The sequence below is a fragment of the Notothenia coriiceps genome, unplaced genomic scaffold (genome assembly GCF_000735185.1).
Source record: "Notothenia coriiceps isolate Sejong01 unplaced genomic scaffold, NC01 NC01_scaffold00037250, whole genome shotgun sequence".
Classification (NCBI taxonomy): Eukaryota; Metazoa; Chordata; class Actinopteri; order Perciformes; family Nototheniidae; genus Notothenia; species Notothenia coriiceps.
In genome coordinates, this window is record NW_011369951.1 from 10,811,822 (window position 1) to 10,826,010 (window position 14,189).

The 14,189-nt window shown below is 39.7% G+C and overlaps 1 protein-coding gene and 1 long non-coding RNA gene across 2 annotated transcripts in view; one reads left to right on the forward strand and one right to left on the reverse strand.

The window, feature by feature from the left end:
• The window catches only part of desma (desmin a), a 7,803-nt gene extending 5,746 nt beyond the window's left edge, over positions 1 to 2,057 (reverse strand). Inside the window, exon 1 of the mRNA XM_010796271.1 lies at positions 1,371 to 2,057. Coding sequence (XP_010794573.1) covers positions 1,371 to 1,957 — 587 coding nt within the window. The 5' untranslated portion in view covers positions 1,958 to 2,057. The remainder of the gene's footprint in view (positions 1 to 1,370) is intronic.
• Positions 2,058 to 7,169: 5,112 nt separating this feature from the next.
• On the forward strand, positions 7,170 to 13,695 carry LOC104966923 (uncharacterized). Its single transcript, XR_800697.1, has 4 exons — positions 7,170 to 7,256; positions 7,453 to 7,539; positions 9,275 to 9,319; positions 13,659 to 13,695. It is a non-coding gene; the product is annotated as an uncharacterized lncRNA (long non-coding RNA).
• Positions 13,696 to 14,189: the final 494 nt, after the last annotated feature.

Consider the following 14,189-nt stretch of genomic DNA (forward strand, 5'->3'; position numbering starts at 1 on the left):
GTGTGTGTGTGTGTGTGTGTGTGTGTGTGTGTGTGTGTGTGTGTGTGTGTGTGTGTGTGTGTGTGTGTGTGTGTGTGTGTGTGTGTGTGTGTGTGTGTGTGTGTGTGTGTGTGTGTGTGTGTGTGTGTGTGTGTGTGTGTGTGTGTGTGAGTGGATGTGTGTGTGTGTGTGTGTGTGTGTGTGTGTGTGTGTGTGTGTGTGTGTGTGTGTGTGTGTGTGTGTGTGTGTGTGTGTGTGTGTGTGTGTGTGTGTGTGTGTGTGTGTGTGTGTGTGTGTGTGTGTGTGTGTGTATGTTTGTGTTTCTGTATACACTTACATATAAGCTCGCTGTCGCAGTGACAGAAATACAAAATTCAGAAGGCTGACCTAGTAGCTGCAAATAGCCCAATCAGAGATACATCCACATTTAAACTCACTCTCTCTTTCTCACACTTTCTGTCAGAAATGTACACTCACCCACACACACATCCACACACACATAAACACAAATAAACACATATAAAACTGTCTTTAGGATTTATGTAATGATTATTTTCATCAAATTTAAATAACGAACTCTGTTTATTGGCTGTCTGTCTGTCTGCCTGACTGCCTCAACTTAATTCCTATGGGCCTATCTCTCTCTCTCTCTCTCTCTCTCACACTCTCTCTCTCCGTCTCTCTCTCTCTCTCTTCATTTTACTCTGCCATGTCTCTTGTCAGCAAATAAAAAAATGACGTTGTTCAAAGCGTGTGGACTACAATACTCATTGAAGTGCAACTTGCCCCAGTCACATGCTTGGAATTTACTTATTTTATTGTATTTATTTGGGAAACACTTTCTTATTTCGCCTGCTTTTCATTTAGCACAATTTCTCTTCCTAAAAAGCATCCAGCAACGAGGCATTCTGTTTTGGGGATAGACTAGTGAACAAGCTGTTGCCAACCTGGAGGTCGAGACCACCCGAGGTGTCACAAGAAAAACTTGAAAGGTCATTGTACATTAATTCTGCTACAAATATTTTAAGTTTAACTTGAGCTTGTTCGAAGACTTTTCTCCAGTTTTATATCTCTTTGGTTAAACTGCTCACAACTCAAAGACATATCAAGCCAATGACAAAGGTAAGGAAGCAGAAATTGCTTTACTTTAAAGCGTCAAAAGGTTGGAAACGTCTGATGAATACAGCTGTAGAAAAAGTCACAAGTGACCAAAGACCCTTTCTAAACTATTCAGTTGTTCATTATTTGTCTGGATCAGTTCCTATCAACCACTACTTACTCTTCTGTGAACCACATCAGCATCATGTGAGTCATTCAACTATTTTTCATTATGTATTCCCACCCTTTAAAGGCGCATCCATTGGTTCACATTAAACCATCCACTGGCCTACCTGAGCTTCAGTTTCTGCAGGTCATCAGCCAGGTTGTCTCTGTCCACCTCCACGCGGGCCCTCTGGTTGGTGATGGTCTCTATTTGCCTCCTCAGCTCCCTCATCTCCTCCTCAAACATCTCAGCTACCCGGCCGGGCCCCTCGCGGCCCTTGAGCTGCTCAATCTCCACCGTCAGCACTGCATTTTGCTGCTCCAGGAAACGCACCTTCTCGATGTAGCTGGCGAAGCGGTCATTGAGGTGCTGAAGCTCGGCCTTCTCATTGGTCCTTGTGCTCAGGAAGTCCTGGTTCATGGCATCGGCCAGGTTGAAGTCCAGTTTCTCACCAGAATAGGCGCGCATGGATGAAGAGGAGCCGTACCCAGATCCCCCAGCACCAGAGGACACCCTGTAGCCGGAGAAGGAGGGAACACCGGTGGTCTTCACCTCATAGACTCGGGAAGACTGGTGGCTTGCAGCAGAGCGGCGACCGCCAGCTCCTCCGGAAGAGGAGAAAGAGGATTGCATTGGGGTGGCCCCTACGCCAGAGCCGAAGGTGCGACGGTACGAGGAGGCCGACTGGGCCGAAGAGGAGTAGGACTTGCTCATGGCTGGTTGACTGTTGGGTTGTCTTGAGGTTTTGATGGAGCCGCTTGTGGTGCTGAGAACCAACTGTCCCACTGGGCAACTGTGAGAGAGCTTTAGTGAAGAAATGTCAGACACTGAGCGCAGCTATTTGTAGATATACCACACCCACTCATACCCCAACCCCTCCTGCCCGTCCACCCTCTGTCACCATTCCCCTGTCTGTTCTTCCACTTCCTCCTACACTGTACTTAGACCCGATTGTGTTAATTGATCACTGCCGGAATTGATCAAGGTCCCAAGCCAACGTTCACCATAGATCGGTTCTGGATATGGCTTAAGATTGGGAAAACATCTTGGAGATGTCCATTGAATTCAACGACAACATAGAAAGTAAAAATGTTACCCCAGGTTACTCTCATTTACTACTTTCATCATTTGCAAACTATAAATGAGCAACACTGTAATGTTGTTTTTGTTTATAGAGAATATATAGGAACTTTTTTAAACAATAAAATGAAATATCCCTGCTTTAGTGCGACTTTAGTTTAATTAAGTCCTTATCACTGTGAACAGAAAGCACTTTTACTAATATGACTCATTATTTTTGGTCATTCATGTTGCCTATGAAATGTGTAGAATAATAAATCATAACCTATTTATTTAGATATGACAAATTAAATTGTATACATAACCACATTTTAAGGGAAACATTATATTTATCTTTTTGTAAATCCATTTGATCATCCGTTCTTTTACAGGCTTTTCCTCCATATCTCCTCCCCCTCTCTACAGCCACTCATCTTTTCTCCAGCGCCTCCTCTCATTCCTCCCCCCATCTGCCTGTTGCGAGCCCTCAACTCAGCTGTTGAAGGGTTCTGGTTTCAACAGTTGGGAAGGGCGGTGGCCTTCAGTGTATGTGTGGGTGTGTGGTGTAGTGTGTGTATATTTCTTTCACAAACACTATCTGAATACCATATCCTGTGGGCATATTATCTACAGGGGAGCGACAGTCTATATGTCGATATACTTAAATAGATCACATCTAATTTTAAGTCAGTTTAAAATAGCTTTGCATTTTTGAAATAGGCAAGGAATACTTACCGTAATTCAGTTTGAAGCTGTAACGGTAATACAGAATCTGGATCATGAAAGCACATACATCTTTTTAATAAACAACTGTTTTTTTTTTTAAATGACATCTTAATCCAAGCTACTTTTCAAAGCTTAAACTTTCTTAATGTAGTCATTTACATCCCATAAAAATGAATCACCTTAGAAGTGTCTTAATGCTTTATATTTGATATGTTTTGAATTGTTACCCTGCCAGTAGTTTTGGAGCTACAATCGTGTTATGTGTTTACCCTTGGTTACATAAGGAGCAGAATAGCCTGACTAAGCGCCGTATAGATAGAAGAGTTACGACAGCGGAAGTCCAAAAACGGTTATCGTCACGTGGTTCATGCAGACGAGGATCGTTCCCCGGAAGTTCATGGCAGGCAATGTGAATGCATTGATAAAAAGGAGATAGAACTACGATTTTTGGTAATTGTTAGTGAATAAAGGTTTTGATTTGCAATATTTATAAAACAAATCGATATGTGTATGTATTTACATCAATATGTTTTTAAAAATAAAATAGAATTTGCTAATATTAAGTGATAATATTAGGATTAGTGTGAACAACTAGTTTACATGTTAGGCTAACAGTGCCTTGGTTAAAGAGCCTGTTGCTGTTTATAGCTTTGAATTCTTTAAAACCAATATTATCTTCTTAAACTTGTATGGTAGTCAGGAGCATCACTTTCTAATGTTTATTGATATATTTAGAGGGAGGGGATCTAAAGGAATGCTTCAAAACTCAGATTAGATTAATTTCTACCATTTTCTTAAATTCATGGTAGTTTCAGTAATCCTCTGAGTTTTGAAGCATTCCTTTAGATCCCCTCCCTCTAAATATATCAATNGTGTGTGTGTGTGTGTGTGTGTGTGTGTGTGTGTGTGTGTATCACTCACCATCAGAGCAGAACTGGTCCCTCGTGCACAGTTTCCTCTCAAACAGGCAACCTAAGGTAGAATGACAAAGAGAGAGCTAATAGGTACTCAGAGTCAAAATCTCTCAAAGCGATATCCATGGCAACCACAGCTTTACCTCATATTTAAGAGGTTGAAATGAGAACACAGCAATGTCAGATTTCAAAGACACTTCACTTATGGAGACTTCATAAGGACATTTTAAAAGCCCCTGTAATAATCCTTTAACATTGGGCAAAAATTGAAATACAAATGTTGGTCCTGCACAGAAAACATCCACATACATCCACAGGTTGAACAGCCATCAGTGGTTTTACAAATATATTTAATAAGCATGAAGATAAAACATTCACAGACTCATTTGAAATAGGGGCACGATTAGTTTTGGGCTATATCGTTATGCTGATTAGGATTGTAATTGAACCGTGTTGTCAGTAGTAGTTTCATACTTACTGTGCTTTTTATTTTTAGCTGTTTCACACATTTTCATTTTAGGGTGGTGAGTAACACCTTGGAGGGTTCAGCAGTGTGGGAAGGAGCAGGTGGCTGACGATAGATAGGAGCGTAATACAGCAGAATATGCGTGGCTTATTCTGTCTCTGTTTACTCCTTTTAACGTCACGTCTAACTTCTTGGGAAAATCACCTTTATTTTCCAATACTCCAATAAATAGTAAGAAATCTAAGTGTATGGAGGAAATTACAGATGTATCCCAATTCATTATCCCATTAAATGCAAAAATTGGCAGATGAGAAGCTGGTTAACACAAACAGAAACCTCAACCTCTATCCTCTAAAAAGAGTGACTCACCTGTACTTTCTTTGAATAGAAACACACACATGCAAATACACACTTTTCACACACAGTACAAGTGAGTATTGTGTTTCTTTGATGCCTTGTCAAGGTCTTCACTTTCAATTCATGAGGCTATATTTAATGACTAATGGTGGAAAGTCATTTTCGCTAGTTTAAGTTTTCTAGAATTCCTCAAAAAAGACAACCAACAATCTTTGAGCCTAAACCAATGGGAAACATTTTTCAACCTATTACTTGTTGTTATTTTTTGGGTATTACAATTAGTTTCCATTTATTGCTCTCATTTAGTGTACTGAACCCGCTGATTTTTCTAATTGCAATTTTGATAAAATAGTAACATGAAGGTTGCTACATTAAATAATTCTTTTTATTCAATAAAATAAAGAAATGTGAACCCTATCCTGTTAAAAAATGATCCAATTGATCTCCTAAGTTTGTAAGAATATTTCAGTGGAAGACTGACATATACTGAGTATACAGTGTTTTTCATAGCAACAGGACATCCGCCCTTAAGAAAATGTCAGCTCTAACAGAAACCTCCTACTGCGTGTGTGGGGACGGACGATCGGTTGTATGGATGGATGGCTAATTAGATGAACAGATGGATGGATGCTTGTGTGAAAGAGCAGAAGTGGAAGCAAGGAGGCGTTGGATGAGTGGAGAAAGAGGGAAGCAACAGTGACTGCTGGTTTCTCTCCATGGTGCTGACATCTCAGGCCCTTGCAGAATGGCTTCCCATTGAGCTCTCCATTGTTTATTGTTAGCTTGGAAAAAATAAACCATTGTCATTTCTTAGATTTTCAATCAATCAATGAGGTATGATTTATAATGGCAAACAGCACAGAGGGTCCAGTATTGCACCATTATTGTATGTTCAAGCCTGTTTTTATGGATTGAAAGCTATGTTTTGATTAATTGCATACATTATGGTACCCTTGATATTCCCGTTAGCTGCCTTGGAACTCTATTATAAGTGCAATCACTACACAGTGTTGAATGCACCACATTTGGATGAAAGATATTAATACTAAAAATTAAAGACAAATTAATAAAAAATACAATGTATTCCTCAAATGTATATAGGATAAAAGCACAATGTGGAAAGTATGTGGAATACAAAAAAAACTCCTCACTTGTTTTTGCCAGAGAAAACATGCGGGAGAGAAACTAATATTTGGTCTTTCTAAAAGTCAGAAATTCTCACTGAAATCACACAATATTTCACAAATATTCCCCTATACCTACGAGACAGTCAGAAAGCAGTACTGTTTAGCTGCTGAAACAATCCACTTGTTGCATCAATGTATCAATAATACATTATTCCAGTGTATTGCATCAATCTACAAGAAAAGAAAAATAATGAAATTATACTCTTTCTTAAGCATAATCAATATGAATCAGGCAAGCTGAAACTGCCCCTTTTAAACTGTCTTCAGTGATTGATGAGAGAGAAAAAAAGTGACGGATAGATTTTTTTGATTATTTTGTGTTTTAAACCTAATTCTCCATCTACTTTTTGAAAAGTAATAAAAGCACGAGATGATGGCATGACATTGATCATTATTTTCTAAAATGTTCCAAGGCTGTAAAGAAAAAAAAGAACATTTACTGGAATCAGTTTTGTCCTCCCTTACACTCTTTGCATCCTTGATCTCTCATCCTCCTCAGTTTAATCATATTATCAGACTCCCCATTTACACACATAGCCAACGACTCTTTGGTAAATCATTCACTTCATTTTAGTTTAAATACACGAAAGACAGCTATCTCTAAATGTATCTACATAAATATTACAGGACACTTAGAGCAATGCCACAGGGGATAAAGTATCCTAGAGTAGTAGCCTATGAGACCACCGTGATGTCATTACTTAAAAACACCATGATGCACCTGTGGGGATATTATAGGAACATGACAGGGATTTTCTGAAAAGGACCGTGCCATTATCTGCATCTCCATCGTCTTACCGTATCTATCGGAGGTTCCGGGGTGGCACAGCACGGTTAGAAGGAGCAGAGCTCGCCATGGTTTGAGGTGTTGCATGATCCTCTGAAGCCTCCCAGCAGCGGAGGTGATGCAGAGAGAAAGATGCGGAGTCCCTTTAGCTTTGGTCCCCACTTTTTAAATCCCCATCATTTTGTCGACTGCTCACATTGCACCCCAATAGCGAATGTGACGGAAAACTATTTTTTGAATGGTTGAAAAAAAAAAGAATTCTTCCCAGTGAAAAGGAGGGGCGTGAGGATGGGAAGGAGGACCCACAGCGTAGTAGCATATCGACCGCACGACTGCGGAAATAACGTAGAATCTGAAGAAGCTCTGACAGTGGCATCGACCTGCAGCTGCGTCATCAAGGATCCTCAGAGAGATGGTTGTTTAGTCTATAGTTCACATACACGTCATTCATTCATTATTGATAAACGTGCACACATGCACACAAAACTTGGGGTATGCAGCTTGACGTCATGCACAGGTAGGTCCATTCCCCCCAAGTGTCATATCTTATTAAGCTAATGCTACTTTGAGGCTTAAATTCAATTATTTTTGATAGCTGTTATAGTCTTTAAGATGTGTCTAAGATAGCCTATATTGTTTTCCTATATACCTGACATTTAAACGTTACGTTTGTTTGTTGACGAACAATAGCTTTCTTTTCATTTTTAAATTAGCTTTCCCCACAATAATAGTGGAAGGAGGGCTGCTAACAGCAGCTATCCCAAAGGTCCATGATGAGGCCCCACACATGTTCAGCACAGGTGAGACTGCAGTGCACATTGGTGCACATTTCCAATGTGTGGAAAATGTACCATAACATACCATTTAATCTAAAAGAACATTTGAAGTGTGTAATCTCATTAACTAGACAGTTCCAGGGTCATGTCAAGTGGGATAACTTAGACTATTCACTAAACTATTTGCTCCTAAAATCATAGCTATCGTCTTTGTACAACTTGTCTTGCGATCTTGCACCAAAGAATTATCTTATTGAAGGAGCAATACTTCATTGTACCTTAATTGATTCATTCTGATTGGAATTGCGCTAAATAAGGAAAAGAGAGCCATATTTCCACTGAGGAAATGGTGTCACAGCAGTCCTAGTTGTCCTCTTGCTCCCTCTTGTGTTCATTAAAACACAGACAAAAATCGAACTGAACTAAGATAAGATAAGATCAAATGGACCTTTATGTATCCCAGTGGGGTAATTCAGGAGTTAAAGCAGCAAGTGAACTTGAAAAACAGGACACCACGGATTCACTCTAGGTAAAAAGAAAATAATACAAACAAATAATACAAAAATACAAATTACATAGTTATGCTCTAACTTAGTGTATATCCCTTGATAAAATACTGTAATTCAAATGTCTTCGCTGCAGTAAATATAGTACTTTGATATTGAGTGTAAAGCCCTGAAACCTGGCCACAATACACTTCGGTTGATATTGCATTGTTCTCAGTCTCATGCCCAATTGAATAGGCTACCATGTACACACTTTTCATGCCCATCAAGTTATTCCAGGTTGCACAGAATAATAGTCTAGTCATATAAATCAAGTTATTTGTTCTGCCTTCTGAGCATTTAGCATTTCATGGAAGCAAAGAGCTGTGAATACAGGTGAATAATTATTATGCAACATTTAGAGCACAAAAACATGTTGAATAAAAGGACTGAAAAGTAATACTAATTCAAATAGAAATAGATCTGAACTTGAACATATTTGTATTCAATTTAAAAGAAAAAACGGCTCTGTGTCAGCAAAGCTCTTACTTTTTAATCTAAGCAAACTAACAGATGTACTGACCAATAAAAGACTGTTGGCTTTGGTTCTGATATTCCCAAAGTAATCCTATCCTTGGAATACCATAGAACGCAATAAATGTCTGATAATATCTGGGGGTCATGATCACTTAATCTTCTATGAGTTAACCTGGGCTGAATGTTAAGTGTGCATTGTCCTCTCAGGGGGCAGTTCTCATGTTACTCACATAGGTCTATAGGGCAGCTGGACTGGGATAAAGAGGAAGGGGCTTCTCTATCAAGCATGAGTCATGAATGATACGGTTTGATCTGATGCCGCTGCTGGTCTCAGGCACATTGTGTTGCTACTGGCATTTGATATCATATCCCTCCTATGACCAAATCTAAAATAGAACTGGAACACATTTGCTCTTAAAACATGTCTATTAAAAACATGTTCCAGTTTCCATGTTTCAGGCTTGCATGCAATCACCAATGAGCAAACACACACACCTCTGCGTTCCTCTCTCCTTTACTCTCATCTGTTCGTCCTTGTGTCACTCTTGTGCGACAGCTCAACTCATTGGCATGTGTGTATGCATGTTTGGTTGGTTACCGGGCAACTTGCATTCAGTGTTTATGATGGATGAAACCAGCTGAACACCCTTCCCCTATACACACTATTTAAATCATATTAAAACATCATAGGATTTTCACAATTTTTCACATCTGCTTTCTCTTCCTATCGCTGTAAGACTGCCGCTATTATCACATTCTGCAGCTGCCAGATCTGAGATACAGTAAGTCTGCACAACTTAGTGTTTATCCTCCCTAACACAGAATAATATAGGGGTGTTTATGTAATGTTGTCCATGTTATTAAAACACAGATTGTTGTTATATATTTTAGTTTCCCGTGTGCTATGAATAAAAGAGGATCCTCAATCATTTCCCATCATGCCATTTTTACCATCATGTCATCCACACTGATTGGCTCCAGACTGCGTGAGCATTCCACAGGTCACAGCGCTCCGAACCCTTACCCCAAATACCCCACCCTTGGGACGTGGGGAATGAGCAAAGTAAAAATGTAGGGATAAATTGACCTTTCACAATAATGTTTTTATTAATGTTGTTTTGAGACATATACTCCAGGCGAGATCATTGGCAGTGATTGTAAAAGGAGCGGGAGGAGTGGGCTTCAAGATCAACTTAATGAGTGAAAATGATATCTGACTGAGTAATTCTTTCATTCTTTAAAGAATCGGAAGTAGGAATAGGAAATGTCTACTGTATAATCCAATTTAATACATTTGCTTTTTCAAATAAAATGCTGTGGAAAGGCCTGCTGATATTTATATAGAACATTATGCAGCATTCCCAAAATAGCAAATTGGCATGGCTGATTACGACTGCTATGTACTGTTGGTATTCTCAGACTTTGTGTGTCTGTGTTTCCAGCCGTGCAGAGATCTGGATGCTAATTTAAGAGCAATTTTCTCGGTTATAGGTCAGATATTGCCCTTGTGTGTGGGGTTGTCAGGCAACACATAGATAGCTCATATTCTGTGCTGTGCTGATGGTGTGGTCTTTAACAGGGAAACTCCAGGATGACTACTCCAGTCATAACAGGAAATAATAAAATCAAGTCACATCATGATGATATCAGGTTATTGAATGCAATCCATTGCAGTGAAAAGCCTTCGCATCACTTCTGGTATATGAGTTTAGGGGAATAGGAAACAGTTTTAAATAATGAATCATACAATCCTTTACAAGTGAAGTCACTTGTGGGTGAAGTGTCATCACTTTTTCTTAAGTCCAGCACTGATTCTTTATCTATTTTGGGAGATTACCTGGACAAAATGGGCCTTTGGTGTTGGAACAAGCAAACTCAATGGCCTGTAACCCAGACCCACAAAGGACAGCAATACTAATTGATGATAAGGCACATACATAATTGTACACATTATTGAGATAGTGGCATAAAGGTATTATAGTTAACTTAAAAATATGTATTTGAGGTTAAATAAAAGTATACATTTTTTTTCCAATTTATTGGTGTAAAGTATATATTTTGTTCTGATTGTAATATATTTCCGATGACACAGTTGTGCTTTGACACCATTTGTATGTTATCTCATTTGATATTTGATGTCAGAGTTGGATTTTACGCAGAGATATTTTTTATATATGTCCCAGGACATGTCAGTAAAAGCAGTGTCATAATTTGTATTTTTGTAGCTGGTGTCTTTCTCTGTCTTCAGTCCCATGATCCTTTGGGAAAGCTAAAAATAGAGCTGACACCCCACCCCTAGCAGCTGACTGTGCTCTGTGAAATGCAAATACATGCACGACCACACACAAACTCCCACCCCCCTGAACTCTACTACCACACAGAACACATGGATACATATGACACCCATACACACTTCTGTTCTCTCTCTCTCATTTCTAAATCTTCGGAATAATCATAAAGGATTTGCACAAGCTACTGCCAAACATTTTGTCCTCGTAAAAATCTAAACTAGAATTTTTTTTAATTAATTTTGCATGCAGTTATATTGCCCTTCTGGATTACATTTGTGCGCTCAGATTAAACAAACCAAACATAGGGCAGCTTTGTGCGGGTGTGCATGCATGAAAGCAAGCATGGAACACTTTTCCTAAACTGGAAGTGACTTACTTCAGCCACTGCAGCAGAGCATTGTGATAAGAAGTGTGTGTGTGTTCATTAATCACACATTGAAATGTCTGATAACATTTGGATGCTTCAGTGGCAGCAAACTGTCATTCTTAGGTTACACACTCAACTGGGGTAGAAGAGCAGATATTCCTGCAAGAGTTGATATGTCTTGGACGTAAACACAAGGTTTAAATAGTGGGCAACTAGAGAAGACTAAAGAAGTATGATTACATTTAATCCAAGCCTCTATACCCCAATGGAGACTGGCGCAAAGAGCAGACTTCATGGAGCTATGAAACATATCTTATGGCCTGTTAGCCTGTGGGTGGAAGACAGTGGACTTTACCTCCTAGGCTCTCTGTGACTGTGTTCAATAAATTGGACGTGAACTATTGACCCCTGTCGGAGCAAAGGTCAGGTGCCCCCAGTCTCTATAATCAGCCTTGCTTCCTTGGTGGTAGTATAGAAGACAGCGGGACGACCTGCCATTGCCTGGTCCTGTCCACTAGAATCTGAATCCACCAGAATGGCCTAAGGAGGCATTGGTGTGCTCTTCCATGAGATCCAGGCATCCAGCATACTGTCCATGATTTCAGATGTCTTGCTGTCGAGTCCTTGTACAGAGAAGAGCTGGCCAGCCTGCTTAGTGTCAGCCAGTGACTGTCAGCCTGAGGGTTTGTGACTAAGCTCACCACTCTCAAAGCTGCTCTAGAGGGTCGACACCATGTAATAGTTTTTGTGGCATCTGCAGTGATCTCCCAAAGTGCAAACTGAGCTTCTGTCTGGGCGAACCAGGCCAAGGCAGACTACTTTGTTTTCCATGCTTTGAAGAGATGTCTCTAGAAGTTCTGCCAAAATAGAGACAAACAACTTGCACTTTTGTTTTCACAGCTAAAACTGAAGAAAGAACAGTTGAACGACTTCACTCTTAACACTCTACGTTACCATTGTAACAAACTTCAGTGAAAAAAACACATAACATAACTGTATTTTTTGAACCTTTTGTTCTCTCGACTACACTTTTCAAATTGACCTGTTTTGGTGTGTTCAAGCTAGGCTTAATTGACATCTCCCTTACTCTCCTGACTGGACGACTGACCCTACTATTATTCTTATTGTTCCAAAGAGTTTTGTAAAATCTGCAGTTTAAACATAACTTGAGGTGCAATCAGTGAGATGAATTGAAAACACTTACATGGGTATGCAGGACCTTTAAATGTATAACTTGTGTAGGAAGTTGAACAAATGTTACACCTCTATTTAGTTCTCGAAGATATGTTTGGCATCCTACAGTGCTAGAGTTGTCATCATCGCCATTATGTTTAACATTAACACCAACACATTCACACACAGTGAGACAGTGAGACATATGGCAGAACAGAGATGCCTCACGAGCCTGGGCCTGCATTTTAGCTGTGAAGCGCTGTGGTTGTCAGAAATGAGCAATGTCTGTAGACCGATAGCATCAAACACTGTCATTCAAACTCTCACACACACACACACACACACACACACACACACACACACACACACACACACACACACACACACACACACACACACACACACACACACACACACACACACACACACACACACACACACACGCACACACACACACCATTTTCATGGTAAGTTGATACGCGGCGCCGGAAATGATTTCATCCCTGTGTTGATCTCCTTAATAATAAATAACTTAATAATAACCTCAGTAATAAGTCGATGAAATAAGAAGTATTTTTGCACATACAAACACTGTGTACAGTATTGTGTTTATGAATGATTACAGTTATTCCTTAGTTGATTTATGCACAGCCATTTTGGAATTTGAGGTCGAGTTTGAACAAATTCTCCTGACTTTCCAAGTCTAAAATCCAACTTCCAGGGCCGGTTCCAGTCAAAATGTCTGGGCACACAAATATTCAAATTTCCCATGGAGCACACCATAGCTGCCGATCACTGAACTTAAAATAACTAGTGAAACATTTAGCAAAATAAGTGATTAGACTACAAGATATATACCCAATCTTATGTTGCCATGTGTCTGTTGGAATTGTATTTGGGCAGTTGCAGCAACTTTATAGGGTGATAATATGCTATAAATTCAGCTTTAACCAGGTCATATTGCTGACTTTAACGAAAGAAATGTGTGTGGACTGTTGGCTTTTAGCTGTTACAATACTTTTGTAAACCTGGTCAAATAAAGACGGCTTGATAAAATGTGTATTACAAACTGTTCAAACAATGCATTTATCCAGATCATGCACCTCTGTACATGATCTGGATAAATGCATTGTTTGAACAGTGTGTTTGTGTGAGTCTAGTGGAGACCACTCATGATAAAATGGAGAGTGTAAGTGACCTTCCAAGCAGTAGCGCTATCAGTCAGGCCAGCGCCGTATAGACTGAGAGTTACGTCATCTCCGTTCACTCCAATGGACCACTTTTTTACAGCAATGGCGGATCGTGGAGCCTCTCAATCGTTCTCCGGAAGTTAGCGCCAAGGCTAGCAGAGCTGTAGAGTTGCAGCATAATAGACCGTTCGTGACGGACTTTTATATTGCGGATATTATCAGTACATCTGATTCAAATTAACATGTGTATTAAAGGATGTCAGTGGATTATCCCTAAATTAGTAGATTTAGGGAACGTTTACAGATAACAGATAAAGCTAGGATTCCGGATCAAGTTGCAACACACGTTGAACAGCCTTTTAATTGTAAATTCCGTTCTCTTAATGTCATTTCGTCCAACGTTGTTGAATTAGAGAAGAGGGGCTTCTAAAAGGGATTGTATGCGGGGGTGGAGGGAGTTAAATATTAGATAAATATAACTTTGGTGCGTGTAAGAGTGAGTGTTTTTAGCAGAGCCATATTGTGTCCTTGTGATTATGTTGATTATTACCTGTCTGTATAATGTTGCAGCTCAGCTGATTTTGGATTGATGGCAAAGGGAGAGGGACTTAAGTGAGAGTGAAAACACAAG